Raw genomic sequence first — 20,547 nt, forward strand, 5'->3', positions numbered from 1 at the left:
GGAGTTACATGTTGGCCAGGCCAGATAAGGATGGCAGATTTCATTCCTAAAAAAGGACATACTGAACTAGATGGGTTTTTACAAATAACAATTGTTTCATGGTCACCATTACTGAGACTAACTTCTAATTCCAGATTTATTAATCAAATTTCAATTCCACAAGCTGCCATAGTGGGAGTCAAATGCATGTCCCTTGAGCATTAGACTGGGCTGTGGATTATTAGCATCATGACCACAATAGCACCATCTCCTCCTTTAGTAGGCGCTGCTGGCTGCTCCCTGGTCCGCTTCTGTTAAGGTTTGTACAGTGGTAGTGGGTCTGCAATCTTCTGATCCAGCAATTTTGTAGCCTGGCAAAAATATCTGCTGCTTCAGTGATTCCTAGAGCCAGAATGAAGTGTTCTGTAATCTCAATGCCACATTCAAGAATAAATCTAATGGACAAGCAGAAGAATAAAGATTATTCTCAAGTGGACTTGATGTGACTTTGTTGATACTGTGGGGATTTGTCTTGTTGGCTTGTGGTTGTTTGGCATGTGCACTTTCTGCTTTCCTGTCAGTGCGAGTTTGCTATTCCCTAGGTATTGGCATTTCAAACGCTTCAGCAATCATCTGGAATAGAACTGAATGTCACCTCGGGTTCTGTTGCTATACATTATTTTAATAGGTTAAGTTGTGCTCTGCTGCTTCTTCTAGATTTGGATAAGTTACTCTTCGACGCACTTCTGAAACGCGTGCAATCAGTAGTTGATAAATCAGCACTTTCAGTCTCTTTTCTTCAGCCTGGATATCAGGGTTTACAGAGTCGGCTTTGTGCTCTGCAGTTGTCTCACTAGCCAATGTCAGGGCTTCTATTTCTGGCGATTCTATGTATTTGGTGTCCTTACCAGAATAATTAGGTGGATTGGCATCCTGGCCACATTCATCAATAATGCTCTGGTCATAATCATCAATAGTATCTTGGTTAGCATTCTCATCCAATTTCTCTTCAACAAGTAGTGCAATTTCTAGAATTTATACTCCTGCCAAGTCACCGTGTTTAATGCTGATCTGGTTTCTTTCTTTATTCAACCTCCCCTCAGAGTTACACAATTTTCAGACTTGCAGCTGCAGGTGTGGAACTGTCTCTTTGAAGACTAATTTTAACTATTCTGGTCAAATTGGGTTTCACTGCAACTGGTGAATAAAGAAGCTGCAAAGAGCAATCTTAGTTACGAATAATGTACCCTGCTGGCAAGTTTTCTTTTGTTCCATCAAACGTTTCTGATGGTCATCTGCCCTTGTACCTTCAGTGGGATTCCAAAGACCATGGAGTTCAACAGTAAATGGTTTGAGAAACTCAGGCTTCAGCCAGTATACTGCATCAGGAATGACAGATACTCGTAATCCTGCATCCAACTTAAATTTGGTTTTATGGCCACTGATCAACCTCAACAGTCCAAAAAGTGCGCTTGGATTTGGAAATTTCACCCAAGAAAGACTCTCCTGCATCTTTTACTTCCTGCTTAATCAGATTGGTCTTCATTTAATGTTTGGAAAGCAGAATTTCTGTTGAGACATTTATCTTTACAATGACCCAGTCTTCTGCAGGAATGACATTCTGCATCTTTGGCAGGACGATCTTTACATCTTTGGGACATTTTTGTGCCACCACGGGAGCACGAGATAATGGCAACAACAAACGCTCCCTCCTTCTTCTGTGTTTGCTCTTTATTGGATGCACTTTTGCTCACAAACTGATCAGTTGTCTGACTCCACAAAAATTATTTATCACCCCAAGTTAAAAACTGTTGTGTTCCTATAGTTCAGGCTAATTGAACTGCCTTGAATAATGTTTATGCTCCTCTGGACTGCAAAAATGAGACAGGGCTTCATCAAGCAGGATACCTGTCATCTTCAATGAGTTCATTCTTAAGGGCCCCATACTTGTAACTAGCAGCCAAATGATACAGGTCATAAATGAAAAGAAAATCAATGTAGTTTTTGGGTTACTGAGTACACTTGTTAAACCTCACCTACCCACCTGACGAAGGAACAGCGTGTTCCGAAAGCTTGTGGCATTTGCTACAAATAAAACTGTTGGACTTTAAACTGGTGTTGTGAGACTTCTTTCTGTTGTTAAACCTCGCCAGTCTATAATTATGTTTCTTTGAAGACTGACATGAATTAGGATCTTAATAAACCTCTTCATAGATCGTTGCTGCCGTGTGCCACAATAACACCCTGTCTTATTAAGATATCACATACGCTGCTGCTAATGGAATAGAGGACGGTATTGACCTGTTCTTTATCAGAGTTCTGTGCTAAACCTGAAATGAATTGAATCTACAACAGCAGTTTTTGCCAGATGCTGCTGGATTGTGGCCTTCCACATGACCAAATGAGTCAGGTAGAGGCAATGCTGGTTCAATGATATTCTTTAATAAACTAACTTGGGATTCCAATGCCACTTTTCCTTGCATTCTTTGCCACAATAGTTCCCCCATTGCTTTCTTTTGATTGGCTTTCACATTCTCATACCAGCAGTATCCTCAGGAATCATGAAGTATCTTCAGAAACAGTTGCTGGATGTGTTTAACAGAGACCACTGGAAACAAGACATGCAGCAACTTTTATGAACTACATACAACTCTGTACAGGGACTCTCAGAGCTCTAATGGCATGTGATTGGATATCATTACTGATCTATGTTTTTGCATTACAGCTTTTATTTTATAGGAGCCCAGACAACTGAAGGCACAACCATCAGTGACAGAGTAATTATCAGGGACGTTCAAGAGGCCAGAATTAGATGAATGCAGATTTCTAAGGGTTGCAGGGCTGGAGAAGAGTGTGGGGAAAGCTGAAGCCACAGAGGATTTGTAAACAAGGATGAGAATTTTAAAATTTAGATGTTACTTTATCAGAAGGCAATGTGGGTCAGTAGGCACAGAGATGACAAGGGAATGGGACTTGTTGTGAATGAAGACACAGGTAGCAGAGTTTACAATGAAATCAAGTTTAAGGAGGATAGATTATGGGAGAGCAGCCAGTAGTGCATTGGGATAGCTCCATCTCAAGGTAACAATGGCAGGAATGAGGTTTCCATCTGAAGATGAACTATGTCAGTCAGTGATTAAGTTATGGAGGTGAAAATGGGCAGTCTTAGTCATGGCACAAGTATGAGTTCAGAAGCTCACCTTGGAATCAAATGTGAGATCAAGGTTGTGAATTTATAGGTTTAATCATAGAGTTGCCAAGGAGAGGAATTGAACCACAGTTATGGAATAGAGTTTGGAGTGTGGACAGAAGACAATGTGTTCAGTCTTCCTATCATTTAAATAATCAATAATTCAAAACTTAATTAACTCCCCAAGGTCAATAAAGCTAAGCAGTGTGAGAACACCTTCAGGAGATAGGCTAACAACTTTGTGTTTCCATGGCACATACAACATTACTTGCGTTCACTGTGACATTATCTTAAAATAGTACCCAGATGGAAAATTAATCAAACATCCAGCAGTCTGAAAGGACAAACCAGCAACTAACCTATACGGAATGTATGAGCCCTTATCACTGCTGAAGCATCTGTGGTGCCCATTAGCAGCACAAATTGATGAGTGAGTTTATCAAATAGCATCACACACAAAATAAAAGCAAGCTATTGCGGATGCTGGAATCCGGAACAAAAACAGAAAATGCGAGTAAATCTCAGCAAGTCTGACAGCATCTGTGGAGAGAGAATAGAGCCAACGTTTCAAGCCTGGATGACCCTTCGTCAGAGCGAAGAGCTAAGAAAATTAAGATTTATACTATGAGGATGGAATGGGACAAAAGGAATGTAAATGACATTGAAGGTGGCTGAGAAAGCTGTTAAAAGTATCCATTAAGTGATCAGAATGTGTGAATGGCAGAACAAAGAAACAGATTGGTTAAGGCATGGCAAGAAGGAGAGCAGGAATGGAGGAATGGAAAAATGAAAGTGGGAAAGAAGGATAATAAAATAGATGAATGAGATGAAAAGAAACAGAATGAAATGAAATAAGTGGAAATGAGGTGAAAGTGAAGTGGAGAGTTCATGCTCAGAAGTTGTTGAACTCAATGTTCAGTCCAGAAGGCTGCAAAGCGTCAAATTGAAAGGTGAAGTGCTGTTCTCCGGTTTGGGTTGGGGTTCACTTGAACATTGCAAAGAACAAGGATGGACATCTAGGCAGGAGAGCAGGGTGGTGCGTTGAAGTGGCAAGTGACAGGAAGCTGTGGATCTTGCTTGCGGACAGACCGAAAGTGTTCAGCAAACAGTCACCCAGTCTGCGTCTGGTCTCTCCAATATAACGCAGACTGCACTGGGAGCAGCGAATGCAATAGACCAGATTGAAGTAGGTGCATGTGAAAAGCTGCTTCATCTGAAAGAGGTGCTTAGGACCAGGGATGGTGAGCAGAGAGATAAAGGAGCAGGTACTGCACCTTTTATGATTGCGTGGGAAAGCACCATGAGCAGGCGGTGAAGTTGAAGTGTGATGGAGGAGTGATCACAGTGTCCCAGAGAGAATGGTCTCTGTGGAATGCTGACAGGGGGGAATTGGCAGGGGGGGGGGGCGCTGTGCGGTTGTGTTAAGTAGCATAATAGTGTTGAGTTATCAAATAGCACGTTGGGTTTTGGGGCTGACCAATTTCCTAAATAAATCTCACACCTTTTAAAAAAAACATAATTGATGATTTTCCACTATTCTTCCAGCAACCCTGGGCATCTACAGAGAAACTGAAACTAACACAGCAGATGGTGCACATCTAGTGCAGAACAAGTGTGAACATACTGGTTAGATTGGATCTTGTGACTGATCTGTGTTGTTCACATTTTGAGACCATATTTCCCACTCTCTCTTTGAGAGCTAATGCATCACCTGTCACACTCCCAACAGGAAGGTGGAGAAACTGAACCTCATACCCACAATTTATTAGCTAAATAAAGGCAGGGTCCATTGGTGCAAATTTATTATTTAAGTTGAAGTAGCAACAGCCATTTGATCCAACAAGATTTCCATCACTACACAATTAAAATTGGTCTGTTTTAAAGTTACAACTGCGGACACAGCACTTATTATTTTTAATGCAGATCAGAATTATTATTGTACTGTAATTGAAATATAATCAATTACAGCAGATATAATGCTCATTAATGCAGATTCACCTCTGTTGCAATATAATTTTCTGTTCCCAAGACATACACAAATATATAAATGTTCAAAATCTCACTGCAGACAGCTCCTTGCGGAACTGAATTATGGCTGGTTTCAGAAATGCTTTCATTGCATAGTTGTACAAATAATTGCTTGATGTGCAGGCGAGGTTATTCAGAAATACAAATAAAGGAAGTTATGAATGCATTACTGGGCAAATCACAAGTGAGTCATGAGTACTGAATGGAGTGCTTTATAATGCAGTAATCTTCTATCATCTTGTTGCCTCCACACACCCTAATTTCCATGCATTCAACTGAATCCTCAGGATGGAATCTCCACTTAAAAGCAGTCTGTCTAATTTTGCTTTTAACTTTTAAAATTGGAAATGCTTGTCCATAAACAAATAATTTACATTTAAACATTTATTGCACGTTTGTCTAAATTATGAGGACATGGGCTGAAAAAGCAGCACAAAATGGATGTTTTTTTGAGGGTCATAAGTGAGATGGAAACAATTAACACAACTAGCCAGCATCAAAATAGAAGTTAATTGGGAAAAATCTGTAGTCCACTCTAGAAAGCGATACAAGTAGACAGCATTCCTTACAGCCAAACTGTCCCAAGTAATAAATCCCTACATCAAGATGATAGATCCACCCCAAATGTTTTTAAACAACATTAATTCAAAACAAAAATCTGAATTTTTCAAGAAGTCAGATGCGATAAAATAATCACACATGAAATAAATTGATAAGCCTCGCTTCAGAGAAACTTGCAAGACAACCTGCTCCAGGAATAGGAATAGGAATTACCAAACACCGCTCTGCCATAACAGAAATGTACAAAAAGGATATGTGCTTGCATACAACCTAAGCCACTATTAGCCACTTCCCAATGAGTTGTTCACTAATCACCACCAAGAAAGAACTGGAAGATAAACTGGACATATACCAGACAAGGGAGCTAAGTGATCGAAGACAACGCAAGGATTAAGAACAAAGTAGTCTGGAAGGGAAATTTATCTTTCTAATCAAAAAACCTTTCCTACCATAACACTTTACCCAATTTCAAGGTGATGTGATCAATCAATTACACTATAAAATTCAGTGACATTCTCAATGTTTCTGGCATGAATTTCTGACCTGATGTTTCAAATTATGATATGTAGTTCTGAACAAGCCAAGGAAGCTAAAATAGATTTCAATGTCATGTCTTGCACCAAATCATTTCAAGCAGCACAATTACATAAATTTTAAAATGCCTTTGAAAATCTGAGGAATCTCAGACCACTTCATATTCAATTAAATACTTTTAAGTCTAGTCGCTGCTTATAATATAAAGAACTATTCCAGTCAACTTACACACAGTAAAGACTCACAAATAGAAATTAAAACAAACTACACAATGTCTTCCAATGCTACTGGTTAAAGCATAAATATTGACCAGAACAGCTGAGCCCCCTACTCTTCTGTAAATAGTGCACGAGAAATTTTGTGTCCACGTGATACTTCAGTTTAGCAAAGTGAGAAGCAAAATGTACCAAATGGGAGGTTCAGGAAACTGTCAAAGGACATAAGAACACAAGTCAAAAATATACTCAAAATGGGTGGTTGGTACAGAAGCTGGGGGAGCTTCAGTCCAGGAGGAAGTTTACGGCTGGGGTTGGAGAATCAGATAGAGAGAAGGATTGAAGGCTCACAATGAAACAGAGAGAAATCTGGATGCAGAAACAAATGGTGATGAATGCAGTGTGGGAGCAAAGAAAATCCAGAAACTTGCGAAGAATGTAGTCTGGCCTTTACTGGTCTGAGGGTGGCCGAGCTCTAACAACACTTACGGCAGGGAAAGTGCATAAATGACTTCTCAAGGGCAATAAGGAATAGACAATAAATGCTGGCCTAGCCAGCAATGCCCATGCCCCATGAAATAACAGAAATAATTACAGGATGGGGAGCAATCAATGTGGAGCTTGACAGTTGAATTTTGGGGTTCTGAGTAAGAAAGTGGTTCAAGGCTGAAAACACATGGGTGCTGGAGTACTACGGAGGAACTAGGCAATGGGACCATCATGAGCAAAAACCAGTGAAGTAGAAGGTAGAATTTGAGGAACTGCGAAACACTGCCTGGCCCTACGTAGCGGCAGTAAAAAGTCTGACAACACCAGGTTTTAGTCCCACCGATTTATTTGATAGTAAACTCACCAGCTTTCGAGGGGATTGAAGTGGGAATCTTCTTGAAAGCTAGTGAGTTTACTATCAAATAAATCGGTTGTACTAAAACCTGGTGTTGTCAGACTTTTTAACTGTGTTTACCCCAGTCCAACGCCGGCATATGCACATCATGCCTATGTAGCGGCCCAGGTCAAAGAGTAAATAGACCTGGGAATGTGATGCAGGGATTTGTCAGGATTGCACTATAGATTCTAAATCAGAATGGAAGGAGATAAAAGCATCAAGAAGCAGGACTTTCAGCTTGATTGAAAGAAGTTGAAGTTAACATATAAAACAATGTCCTTCATACCATCAATAATTTGATCAGCTCAAATTTGAAGGCTACTGAAGGTTGAGCCAAGACAGCCAACTGGGCAAGAATACTAAAAGCTTTCAAAGATTTGATATTAATTTTGAAAACTTTTTTTTTTAAACAGTTGAATAAAAATGTAATGCTTTTTTAACAAGGGGCTGGAGAGGAGTGTGGTGTTTTACAAACAGCAAGACCCATCAAGCTCAGTGAATAACTAATGTCATTGCCAACGGCGTTTATTATACTTTACAGAGGAGAAATCCTTAAAATTACACTCTGAAGCGATAATGGCAGAGAAAGGTTGAGCCATAATTTACACAGACTACAAAACAAAAAAAAAACACAGAACATACAAAAAAAACCAGCAAACCACAACCCAACAGTTCATAAGAACATAAGAACATCAAACTCCAATACTTTAAATTCAAGAAGGAGTCTCAAAGAAACTATAAAACCTTCCGTTTCTCTTTCACTGATTGATGCTGTAACCTGAATTTAGCCTTTAATAGTTATCATTCCTGCTTGGTGCAATCTTTATTCAGTTGGGATTTGCTAAGAATATGAAGGTATTGTGCAGGTCTCAGTTAATATCATGAGATGTTCTTATTTGGGAAGGGATTTCAGCTGGGACATGTAAAGTTTCTAATCTACTTTGTATATAATCATGGATTAAACCATTAAAGTGAATAGTTTATTTAAATCATTTAATGAAATTAGCTGTGGAATGAGACATGACACCATCCCCCACCTCCCAGCTTTTTCAAAAACCCAAAAATTATATTTAATTCCAGAAATAATGGGGCATATGTTCACAACATCTCTGCATACATGACAATTTCAATGACTGCAATGTCTGAATATTCAGGCTACATTTCAGAACAGAATCCTTGAGCTAATTGAAGCATTCTGTTGTGAACACTTCATGCTTTAATCAGCTGACTGATGTCTATTTCACTGCTAGTACTAACACACACTGCAGACTTTAATAGAGGGCATGCATTTTACACATAGGATTTGGGTTTACTGGCAGGAGGCAACAATCCCCAACAGTTCTATTTTCCCAAATTAATATTTGAATTTGTTCGTGGTCCAAATGAGCAATCTACTAAATGACAGAATAACATCATACTCGGAAAGATCGAGACTGGAAAGAATGCTGACAGGTTATAATACAGTGCTGTCACTGTATTATGTTTTCATCAACCATTATTCCAGAGTAGTACAATTTTCAGCAGTATTCTTCTAATAATTATAATGTACAAGTTTCAATAAAAGGTGCTTTCTATATTTGCAATGCTATTTTTTCTTCGTGGAATACATGGTATTAACATTAACATTAAAAGTATAGCCAGTTAAGTATCTTCTGAACTATTCTTTTTACTGCAATTGGGAGAAGGGAATGGAGAATAGAGCAAATTAATTTCTTAGAAGCATCCAAGCTTCTAAGAAGGCGGCCATTTGGTCCATCATGTCTGCTGTTTCAAATTATCCAAATATTCCCACTCCCTGTGCTCTTTTTCTCATTGTCCTACAAATTTCATCCTTTCAGAGTGGAGGCAAATGCAATTATGGTTTTCAAATGAGAAATAGATGATTACATGAGGTGTAAAGATTTGCAGAGCTGCAGGCAAAGGGTGGGAGAGTGGGGGCTAGCTAAGTTGCTCTTCCAGTGAGCTGGCTTGGACGTACAGAGCCGAATGATTTCTTTCTATGCTGTAACCATTCTGTGGAATCCTGTTGAAATGAACTATCATTCTTCAAGAGGCAATCAATTGCATCTTAACTGCTTTAAAAACTGCCATGAAATCTATTAGCTGGCAATAAAGCACATATTGCAGGATCAACAAACTCACCCAAATCTTGTGTATTTTGACAAATGAAACATATAATGACTATTAGCCACAGAATTTTTACTGCAAAACTCAGCTGTTTTAATAATCAAACCAAACCTAATACAATATATTTTCCCTACTACAGTGAATATTAGACAATGAAATTCAAATTAACAAACCACTTATTTCATTAAAACCAATCAACACCACTTCAGCATTCTTCTGCACAACACAATGAATATGCAGGTAAGAGCAATATTTCTAAATATCATAATTCTATTACAGTCCAAGGGAAAAAATTAAAGTTAGCAAGCTGATACAGGAAATAAATTTTATTGAAAAATAACAAATACTTATACATCTCCAGCAGATTGCCAGATGTTTCATTGCTCAAAACTCCAGACAAGTATATAGAAACAAATATCAACAGAATCACCACTGGAATAGCATTTCAGAGTCACCAGAAAAGCTGAGGGCTTTTAAAAGTTGCAGAATTTCAGAGTAAATACAACCACATACTTGTATTTATTTTTTAAATGTTCTCTCTTCCAACAATTTTAAAGACAAGTGGAAATACTCTTTAATAGCAAATATCACTCACTCCTAGTCCATTTTCTTGGTTATTGTAACATACATGCACGAAGTACAATACTTTGGAAGATACAGTAATAGGAGATACATTTTTAAGGACTAAACAATAATGCCACAATGACAGTTCAGGGTAACAGTTAAACATATTTCATACAGAATTATGTTATAACCATTTTAATTGGTTGGTTTCTGTTTTTTAATTCACTTTTAAGCAACACGACTTAAAGTGCTGGTTCTCAGTACCGGCAAAAGGCTACTTTTCAGCTTCAAATCTTGTTCAAACATACCTGGTTTTACATTTACACTTGGACACAGGAAAGCTTGGAAGCTAGATGCACAGAGCTCACTAACAGTCCCCATCACTCGGTTCAATGTTTTATAATCCAAAAGCTACAAAATACATTTATTTCAGTGGATATAGTCTTCCCTCTACACAGGCTTCACAAGATCATTTAATCTCACTGGCGGTCAGAGTCTTGAAGTTCTCTCCCAAATGGGGAAACACTATCTATAGAGAGAAACCATATGACAGTCTCTTGATGCAAGACTGCAGCAGACTGTCAGTAATCAAATTTCACTGGCCACACATCCAGGAAAGGCTTAAATATTTCCAAATTGCCAAGTATTACAACGTCACTCCCTGACAACCTGCCTCACAGTCTTCATTCAGCCAATCAGGTACACACATACAGAAACACAATCTAAGCTGTAATTAAGAAAATAAAGACAAATAATTATGAATTACTTTCACCTCCAGTCCCACCTCCCACCAGCTCCTCTTCAAGCTGCATTCCATTAAATTTTCTTGAGCTCTGATGAGGATTCTACATTCACCTGTGAAACCTCTTTAGTATCAAGTGTTCATTGTTGCTTAGCAACTCACAGTTCCATTACATAAAATGAACATACTGCAAAAATTTACCATCAATGTTCTGAAAAAGGGTTCTTTTTGGAAAACTGACAGGAATTATGAGCTGGTATTACAAAACGACCAACTTAAAAAGTGATTACAACAAAAAGTTCCTTCAAAAGAATGAAAAGATTCTTCCCAATGTGATTCCAAGATTCCTGTTATGGTAAAATAAATGTTGTCCTGACCACAGTACTGCCAATTTATGCCACATTACAAAATACTCTACCTTCAGAGGATTTTTTTGTAAAATGTTTTAAGCCACTGACCAGTTATACACAGCCATAAGAAATATGCCCTTCAGATATTCATAATGAATTTCAGAAGTCTGCATATTTCTACTGCAATGTGACAGGCTAAGTATAGAAGTTTTGATAAGATATATTTACATCTTGTTAGCACTAAAGGTTTGCTTTACAAATGTAACTTCCTTTAAAAATAGATTAAGCCATTTTATTCTTTCCTCACTTACAGCTCCAATTTTGCAAAAATCTTCTAAAATTAAAAAAAATTGCACAATTAGATTTACTAATTTGTCCAATATTCTGCACAATAGTCGGAAAGTAGGAAATAGTCATGGTTTAATGATTGCCATAAAGCTTCTTTCCCAAGATTCCAATCTCAGTTTGGTAAAGAATTGCTGATAAAGCTACAGTTCTGCTCCTTTGCACTCCATGAAAGGCAGGGGTGACACATTGCATGACTGAGTCTTCAAAGTCCAACCCCATAACCTCAATGGCATCAGCTGACTATCTGGCTGCTTTCAAGGTTAACACTTAATATGCTGTTGCAGGACCACAGGAACACCAGAGTTAAATACATCCTACTCTAAACATATTTTCCTTCAGAAACAAGACAGCTTCACAAAATAGATCTACTCATTTAAATGAAAAGAAACACAAACCCACATAAAATAGAATATTTATCGTAAATTGTTTTTAAGATGATATCACTGCACAGCAGGCTGATGTACTAACATACTATGCCACAGAGTAATAGGATGCCATTCCATACCCCAACTACATGGCAAGTTCCAATTCCCTGATAAATGTCTTAGAGGTTAGGAAGCAAATTGAAGGTCAGCCTTATGCCACACTTTTTTTCTTTTTAAAAATTTTAAGTGGCACTGGTGGAACAATAACAGTAAATTTTCTGCTAACATATTGGATCAAGGAAAACAGTATGGCTGTTTCGGAAATAAAAAAAAGCACAACAGAAACCAGGGTAGAAAAGGAATTTTAGGGCCAATGATAATTCCAGCAAATTAAGACTGCTGCAGTTGTATTAAAATTCAAAAATTAATTAATTTAAAAGAGTGCACATAAATTAACATGAGTTGGTTGGATCACAACATCTGTACAATTGATAAACATGGAGCTAGAATTACAGCACCAGTTAGGACCTGAACATGTCAGTGTTCATAAAAATAATTTATGTGTGGCTCCACAACCAATCCAGAACAACTATAGGGCATCCAGGTATAGACTTGCCAGTCAGTTGAAGATAGTGAGACCAAAAAAGTGGTGGGTTCAACACTCTGAGCTATTAGAAAATGCAGAGACACAATCAAAAACAACGAAGTCTGAAAAATTAAAGATGCAAAGCGTTAAGTTTCATTCTAGACTTTCATTGCAGGAGATTTTATTTTGATACCACCCATGACGCTCTTTGTAGCTGTGATTTCTTAAAAAGTACAATTTCCCCAGTGAATATAGAGTTTCTTCAGAAAATTATACAGGTTTCTTAATTCCTCACAGAGTGGAATGATTGTGTACCAATCATTTTAGTATTTAGTTGCAATGTATTTCATACTAGTTTAAGAAAAGAAGCCCTCTTGATTTGTCATGCAAGACTTTCTTCTGCTCTATAATCAACAACTTGGCCTTCCAGCTATAAAACTGAGGAAAGAGAAAATCCCATCAGAGCTCTTTTATTAAAAGAGACATTTAATAAGTCCTAAAAATAAAAGAACTTGAAGAATTTCCAAAACAGATTCACTGCCAAAAGCCTAATTCTTAAATTGTACACAGACTATTAGAGCTCTTAGAAAAGATATATATCCTTTGTTGCTATTGGACAACCTGAACTGGGGCAGCTGCAAGTTATTTCATTATGGTGTGACGAAGCTCAAACTTTTCTTCAAAGATTATATTTATGATTTTGGTTCAAAGTGAACATATAGATAGGATTAATGTTTTAAGTACTTATTTTATTAGTGTCACAAGTAGGCTTACATTAACACAGCAATGAAGTTACTGACAAAATCCCAAATACAGGATCAACTTTATCTCCTTTGAACTGTTAAAATCGCAATATACACTTTCATTTTCTGAAGAGGGTTTCCTTTTAGTGGTATCCCCCATGTACAAATTTCAAATCTTTATCCTGAAAGATTGGTGAGATAAGACTTTTGTTACCAAATATGGCAAGCTTTATAATTCAATCAGTGCAACATTTACTTTTGGTCAAACGTAGCTACTAAAAAGACAGTAAAATGTATTACATACATGAATATTATGTTATTCGCCTAGAACATGTCAAATAGGAAAATTAAATAAAGACTTTTTATTGGATCAGTTGGAATTTCTACTTCTTCAAAACAAAGAACAAAATCAAATATATAGAAGTGATTGTTTTATTACAACTCATTAATTCTCACTGCAGGACATATTGTGTGAAAATAAAGTTATATGAAAAAAAAATTAAAATGATTGCACATCCACCAAATCATTTTTTTAGCATGTTATTTTGCTGTACTTAGCATGCAACAATTTAACAAATTGTTGTAGACAGGTTTACATATTAAACGTTTTACATTTATTATACAGGTAAGCAAGTAAAAAAAATTAAGTTAGAGTTCACTCCAATCAGAGTTGTTTCTGGTGCTAGGTTTTGTCTAATACTGTAGCAGTGAGCCCCTTTAATGGGCAATGTGACCAATGGAATTGGAGCACACGAATCCCGGGGCTAAGCATGGGCTTTTCCAATCAGAACCGATCCTGGGCCTGAATGGAGAAGACACATATTGACACACTCTGTGCATAGTTTGAGAGTTGTTGTTAACCTGATTGTCACCAATCATTACAATTATCACAAATGCCTAAAATAGATAATTGTGTAACTTGCAGTATGTTATTTAAACTGCCAAAAACTGCTTGCGCAAACACACAAACCATATCACAGACAGTATTGATAGATTTAAGGCATCCGGACCAGGGTCAGGAAAGATTTTCCACTCAAATTTTGATGTTAAGGATTCCCAGACAAGTCGTAATACAAGTAAAATGCGAAGTAAATACCCTCTACACTTCAGAACACAACTCAACTGAACAAGTGTGATGCACAACAGCCATGCTGGTACTGATGGTCTCATATCAATGTAGTATAAATTAACATTAATGAAGGTGGTTTTATCTGATAATTTACATCCACTCATTTGTCACTGTCCAATTGTCTTTTATCTGTAACTAAAGAACTGGGAACTTGCACTACTCTAATTTTGATGTTAAAATATTTCACTATCTCACTGCCTTATTCAATTCTCTTGATACTTACATAAAGTTACTAAAGTTATTATTTTCATTGAAAACATGTGATAAATAGAATACATTATTGAAAGGACACTTGTAGTTTCACTGTTTGCGATAACTAAGAGATCATCTATAACTTGGGATTTATTGGCAACAATGGCATGTCATGTAACAGCAACATGTTTTCCCTTCACCCCTCTTCTTCCGAGCAGTTAAGCAGGCATTCATTGGGATTTTGATGGAGGCAAAGCTTAATTGCCATAAAAGACAGAGTCCAGAGTCCATCAAATTAAGGGGGCTCTTGGAGAGTCAACCAGAGGTCTTCCATTCCGAGAGAAGCAGCAGCCTGCGATGTTAAGTAACAGAGAGAATGCTTCAAAAGGAAAATCATCTCCAACTTCTACTTCTATTCAGCCCATTGCGTCTTTTCGAATGAGCAAATCACCTAGTGCCATTCTCCCATAACCCTGCTCATTCTTCCTTTTTAGATAGTAACCTAATTTCCTCTCAAATGCCTGAAACACACAAGACCTTAACCACTCATTGCATGAAAACATTTCTCCTTAGGTCTCCACTGCATCTTTTGCCAAACATCTTAAATCCGTGCCCCCTCATTCTCAATCTTTCCAGTGGGAACAATTTTTCCGTGTCTAGCTCCTCATCTCTGGAACAGTTCTAGTGAATCTTTTCTGCACCATTCCTAATGCCTTCACAACTTTTGAAAAGTGCAGTGCCCAGAATTGGGTGCAATACTCAAGGACTGTATTCTCTCAATGGTCTTGTTACCTTCAATGACTTATGGGGTGTATACTAAGGTCCCTCTGCTCCTGCACTCCTTTAGAATTTGCATCCTTTGTTTTATATTGTCTCTCCAGGTTCTTTCTACCAAATGATTCACCTTGCACTTCTCTGCGTTGAGCTACATCTGCCACTTGTTGTCCATTCCACCAGCGTGTTTTATCCTATTCAAAATTATCCTCCACAGAATTGACAATGCTTCCTAATTTGGTATAATCCACAAGGGCAGCATGCTAGCATAGTGGTTAGCACTGTTGTCTCTCAGCACCAGGGACGTGGGTTCAATTCCAGCATTGGGTGACTGTGAGGAGTTTGCACATTCTTCCCATGTCTATGTGTGTTTCCTCCGGGTACTCTAGCCTCCTTCCACAGCAGAAAAACATGCAGTTTAGGTGGATTGGCCATGCTATATTACCCTGTAATATCCAAAGATGAGAAGTTAGGTGGATTAGCCATGGGAAATGGGGATACAGAGTTAGGGCCCGCAGCTGGGCCTGGTAAAATGTTATTTCGAAGAGTTGGTGCAGACTCAATGAGCCTGCTTCAGCACTGTAGAGATTCTAAGTCTTGAACTTGTGCTCTGTATACCAAGGTTATGGATATACAACAGGAAGAGCAAATATTCAAACACCAGTCCCTGGAGGAATTGCACTACAAACCTTCCTCCAATCTGAAAATCATTCATTAACCATTATATTTTCTGTCACTCAGCTAATTTTGTATCCTCATTCCTCCTCTCTCCTTTATTCCATAAGCTTCAACTTTACCCAACTCTTATGCAACATTGCATCAAATGCCTTTTGGAATTCCACGTACGCCACATCGACAGTATTACCTTCATCCACCATCTTCATCACCTCTTCAGAAAAACTCCAGTATGTTAGTCAAACATAATTCACTCAATAAATCCATGCTGGCTTTCTTAATTTTATATGTAATAGCACAAAAAGGGTTACAGAAGATTCTCATCCAGTGCGATTCATTTTGTGTACTACTTAGTGTTCTTTAATTAGAACAATGTCTTCAGAGGTTAAAAACAATATGATTAGTCACACTAGCCAGAATCACAAAATGCTGTTCAATGATTTGTTCCTTCCCCTATAATGATAATCATACAATACAATAAGCTATCATAATGGATGTCACATTAGAAAAGGCTATTTAAATAAATGTAATTGTCACTTTCATCTGTGTTAATTTAGCAATTTATAAAAGGTGACAACATTTTGTTCCATATTAACATCCACTGATAAACAGTGGACTACATAGCTGGGGTTTAAAAAAAAACTATTTAAATTGTAATGAAAACAGAAAATGCTGGAACTACTTTGCAGGTTACGGCAGAATCAGTAGAGAGAAACAGAGTTAACATTTCAGGTCTGTGACCTATGACCTATTATCAAAACTGGGACATTTCTGTCCTCCGCCAACTACACTGTTTCATTGAAATTCAATGCACGCTTGAGGAACAGGACCTCATCCTTCACTGAGACACTTTACAGCCTCCTGGACTCAACACCCAATTTCAAAAATCTCGGGCCATAATCTCTGCTGCATTTTGTTTCCTTTGCTTGTTCTGTCCCTTTCTTTCAGCATCACGCTTGCTCTCGGCATACCTTTTGTAACTTTTCTTGCCCCATTACCATTTCCTTGCTGCTGAAAGGCCAACTCTCAAGTCATTCAAGCTCTCCTGTTTTTCACTCTATAACAGATCTTCCTTTTGTCCTTGCACCACCACCCCCCTTGTTCAAAATCCACTGTCAACCAACATTTCCATTGTCCACCCCTCACCCATTTCGATTCCATAGCAGGCAGGGCAGTAGAATTCCAGTGTATATTGTTAGCTTTGCCCTGTTCTGATAAAAAGTCACAGACCTGAACAGTAACTGTTTCTCTGATCATAGATGCAGCCATAGTATACTGAGTATTTCCAGCATTTTGTTTTTATTTCAGATTGGCAGCTTTTTGATTAGTATTTCAATTGTCCATATCAAGCTTGCTGGAAAACCAAGGTATCAATTGCCTCTCAGACTGCAAATTAATGTAATTCCAAATCAAAATAACTGAATTTACCCAATCATCCACAAATGTTCAACTAGATTAGGTAGAATTCAAATAAGATATACCTTGAAAGTGCTCCCTTTTCAAGAGTTTGTTTTTATTCAGTGAATGAGGGTATCACTGCTGGGCCAGCATTTACAAACCCACTCTAACTGTCCCTCAACAATGACTTGCTAGGTCATTTCAGAGGGTATTTAAGAGTCAACCATATTGCCATGAATCTGGACTCACATGTAGACCAGAATAGGTAAGAAGGGCAGATTTGCTTCCCCAAAAGGGCATTAACGAACCAGATGGTCTTATGGTCATCATTAAACTTTTAATTCCAGATCTTTACTGACTTCAGATTTCACTGTCTGCCGTGGTGGGATTTAAACCTTGATCTCCAGATCATCACCCTGGGTCTTTGGATTACGAGTCAAGTGAAAAATACCATTGTACCACCACCTCAGATTACATTTAACCTGTGCGCTATTTCAGTAGCAGTAAGAAAAAATTAAACATCGGGGTAAAGTTTCCACTCCTTTTGCTTTGATTACATCCCAGCAGAATTGAGCCAATATCTCCACAGTTTGTGCCAAAGTTCGCTGAATTTTAAGCACAAATCACTCTAAGTGCCAATTGAGCTTGGGTGATTTTTTTACATTGGTTTTAAAGACATGGCACAAGAAGCCTGCCTCTCCCACAAACTGACCACAGCCCTAGGGCAATCCAATCACTATTGGAAATTTGTTATTTGTGCTTGTCTGTAGACCTAAGAGAAGGCTCCAAAAATGAATTTGGGTACAAGGACTCTAATAAGCATATTTTAAAATCTTTCTTGGTGCATCTTTTAAAATTTGCAAAGTAACTGACAACTGTAATTGATTCTACATATGTTTTAAGTCATTTATGATCAGGGCAAAACATTTCAAGTGGGATTCAGGATGCCAGAAGCAGATTGTCAGAAGCCAGCGCTATGTGGAGAACAGTCATTCATCAACAATTTCTTGGAATTAGCTAATTAAAGAGCAGGATGTAGGCTCACCACCCTGGACAGGTTCTCAAAACAGGAGGACCAATAGAAAATGCTCAAGCAGCAGCAGCAGGATGCTTTTGCATGTGTAGATGAGGGAGAAAGTGTCCCAAGGTGGAATTGGTCTCTCACCAACATTTTAAAAATTGATATTAAAATAAATGTACTCAACAGCTGGACCACCACTGTATGTACACCACAATAATAAAGTTTATTTATTAGTGTCACAAGTAGGTTTACATTAACGCTGCAATGAAGTTACTGTGAAAATCCCATAGGCGCCTATTTGGGTACAAATTAGGACTAGAGGGCACAGCCTCAGGATAAAGGGGGGGGGAGGTTTAGAACGGAGTTGAGGAGGGACTTCTTCACTCAAAGGGTGGTGAATCTCTGGAATTCTCTGCCTGTTGAAGTGATGGAGGCTACCTCGCTAAATATTTTTAAGGCGCGGGTTGATAGGTTTTTGATAGGCGAGGGGATTAAGGGTTATGGGGAGAGGGCGGGAATGTGGAACTGAACCACGACAGATCAGCCATGATCTTATTGAATGGCGGGGCAGGCTTGAGGGGCTAGATGGCCTACTCCTGCTCCTATTTCTTATGTTCTTATGTTCTTACACCGAGAATTTAGTATGGCCAATGTCAGCACTTCTTTCAGACTGTGGGAGGAAACCGGAGCACCAGGAGGAAACACGCGCAGACGGGAAAAATGTGCAAACTCCACACAGACAGCGACCCAAGCCAGGAATTGAACACTGATACTTGGCACTGTGAGGCAGCAGTGCTAACCACTGTGCCAATGAACATCTACCAACATGTAAATAAGCTTGAAGATTACATGTCAGTGGATAATTCAAAAATCAGAGGAATTGAACATATAATTAAATAGGTTCAATAAACAACAGATGTCTTTCTTGCGATATTTCAGAAGAGATGTTCACTTTTACAGAAATTTCACAGCTTCAAGGTACAATGTTGTGTAGCTGAGCCTCAAAAGGAAGGACTGAAATGTGTTGCTATGAAACAGAAACACAGACTACATTTTACTGTTCTGTTGTTAGGTGATGGTAAATAGGCATGCATAGATTTCTTAAACTCATCATTATTCTGGCATTGATTTCATATTTCAAGTCAAGCAATTGCTATAATGAGCTTACATTTAATAAAGCCACAGATTTTAATTTAATTAAATGGTAGAAGGTGGTGTCAAATGTTCTGCAGGTGCTATTAAAATAGAAAGAGATGCAATCATTTTACTTTGCTGCACCTGCCATTGTCAATATTCACAGGGCTGAAGAAATCGTTTCCTTGCATTCAGCAGATTGTCCTGCCTGCTCACATCTTGTAGCCTTCAGTCAATTCAATCATCAGTTCCAATTGCTGTGACCAGGCCTACAATGAAAAATGTGCAGCAAGCTCACTTCGAAACAGGTTGAAGACATTTTGTTACATACAGATCAATGAAACTGTGTTTTGTAGCACATGGCGGCAAAAAAAACATGTAACAGCTGACAACGCAAAAACAGACTTGCGCACAGATATAGTTAATCAATCTGTCGGCAGCAAGTACTGGCTCAGAGAATGCACCATGGGTAGTTTGGAGAGTAGAGGATGGACCTTCAGCTGGTGAATCCCCAGCAAATTTTGACACCCTGTTCCCTTAACCTGGGTCAGAAAGTGCCACCTCCTCAGAGAGTAAAATCACAAACTAGCTCAAGTGCCCAGAACTTGGATCTTGACTGAAGGGCCAGACTTCTGAAGTAGGCTAAAATAAAAGCAAAATATTGCAAAGACTTTAAAGGCTGAAATAAAAACAGTGTTTGAAATAGGTCAGGCAGCTGTGGAGTGAAAAACAGTTAACACAGAGTCGGATATGATTTCTTCAGTGAAGAGTCATATTCAATTCAAAACACCAACTCTGTCCCTCACTCTATTGATGTCGCCAGACCCGCTGATTTCTAGCAGGAAAGTAGGCTGATAGTTATACATCAGGAAAAGCTAGCAGCACCAAACAACTTGCCAATGAGCTTACACACAATGGCTCAGAATATGGAGTTATACAGTTCCAGCTAGATGTTACAAATGAAAGGTTTTATAGTTACGTTTCAGCGATCTGTCAGTAATTTAGG

General features: G+C 38.3%; 1 protein-coding gene across 2 annotated transcripts in view; it reads right to left on the reverse strand.

The window, feature by feature from the left end:
• Window positions 1-20,547, reverse strand: part of cyth1b (cytohesin 1b) — a 250,764-nt gene that overhangs the window by 183,790 nt on the left and 46,427 nt on the right. The window contains exon 1 of one of the 2 annotated variants that reach the window (XM_080209511.1): window positions 10,393-10,644. The exons of the other annotated variant lie outside the window; for it this stretch is intronic. Within the exon in view, the coding sequence (XP_080065637.1) occupies window positions 10,393-10,465 (73 nt within the window). The 5' untranslated portion in view covers window positions 10,466-10,644. Of the gene's footprint in view, window positions 1-10,392; window positions 10,645-20,547 lie in introns of those variants that run through there. 2 annotated transcript variants of the gene reach the window in all.

This window comes from Carcharhinus amblyrhynchos, chromosome 21, assembly GCF_965287045.1.
Source record: "Carcharhinus amblyrhynchos chromosome 21, sCarAmb.v2.hapA, whole genome shotgun sequence".
NCBI lineage: Eukaryota > Metazoa > Chordata > Chondrichthyes > Carcharhiniformes > Carcharhinidae > Carcharhinus > Carcharhinus amblyrhynchos.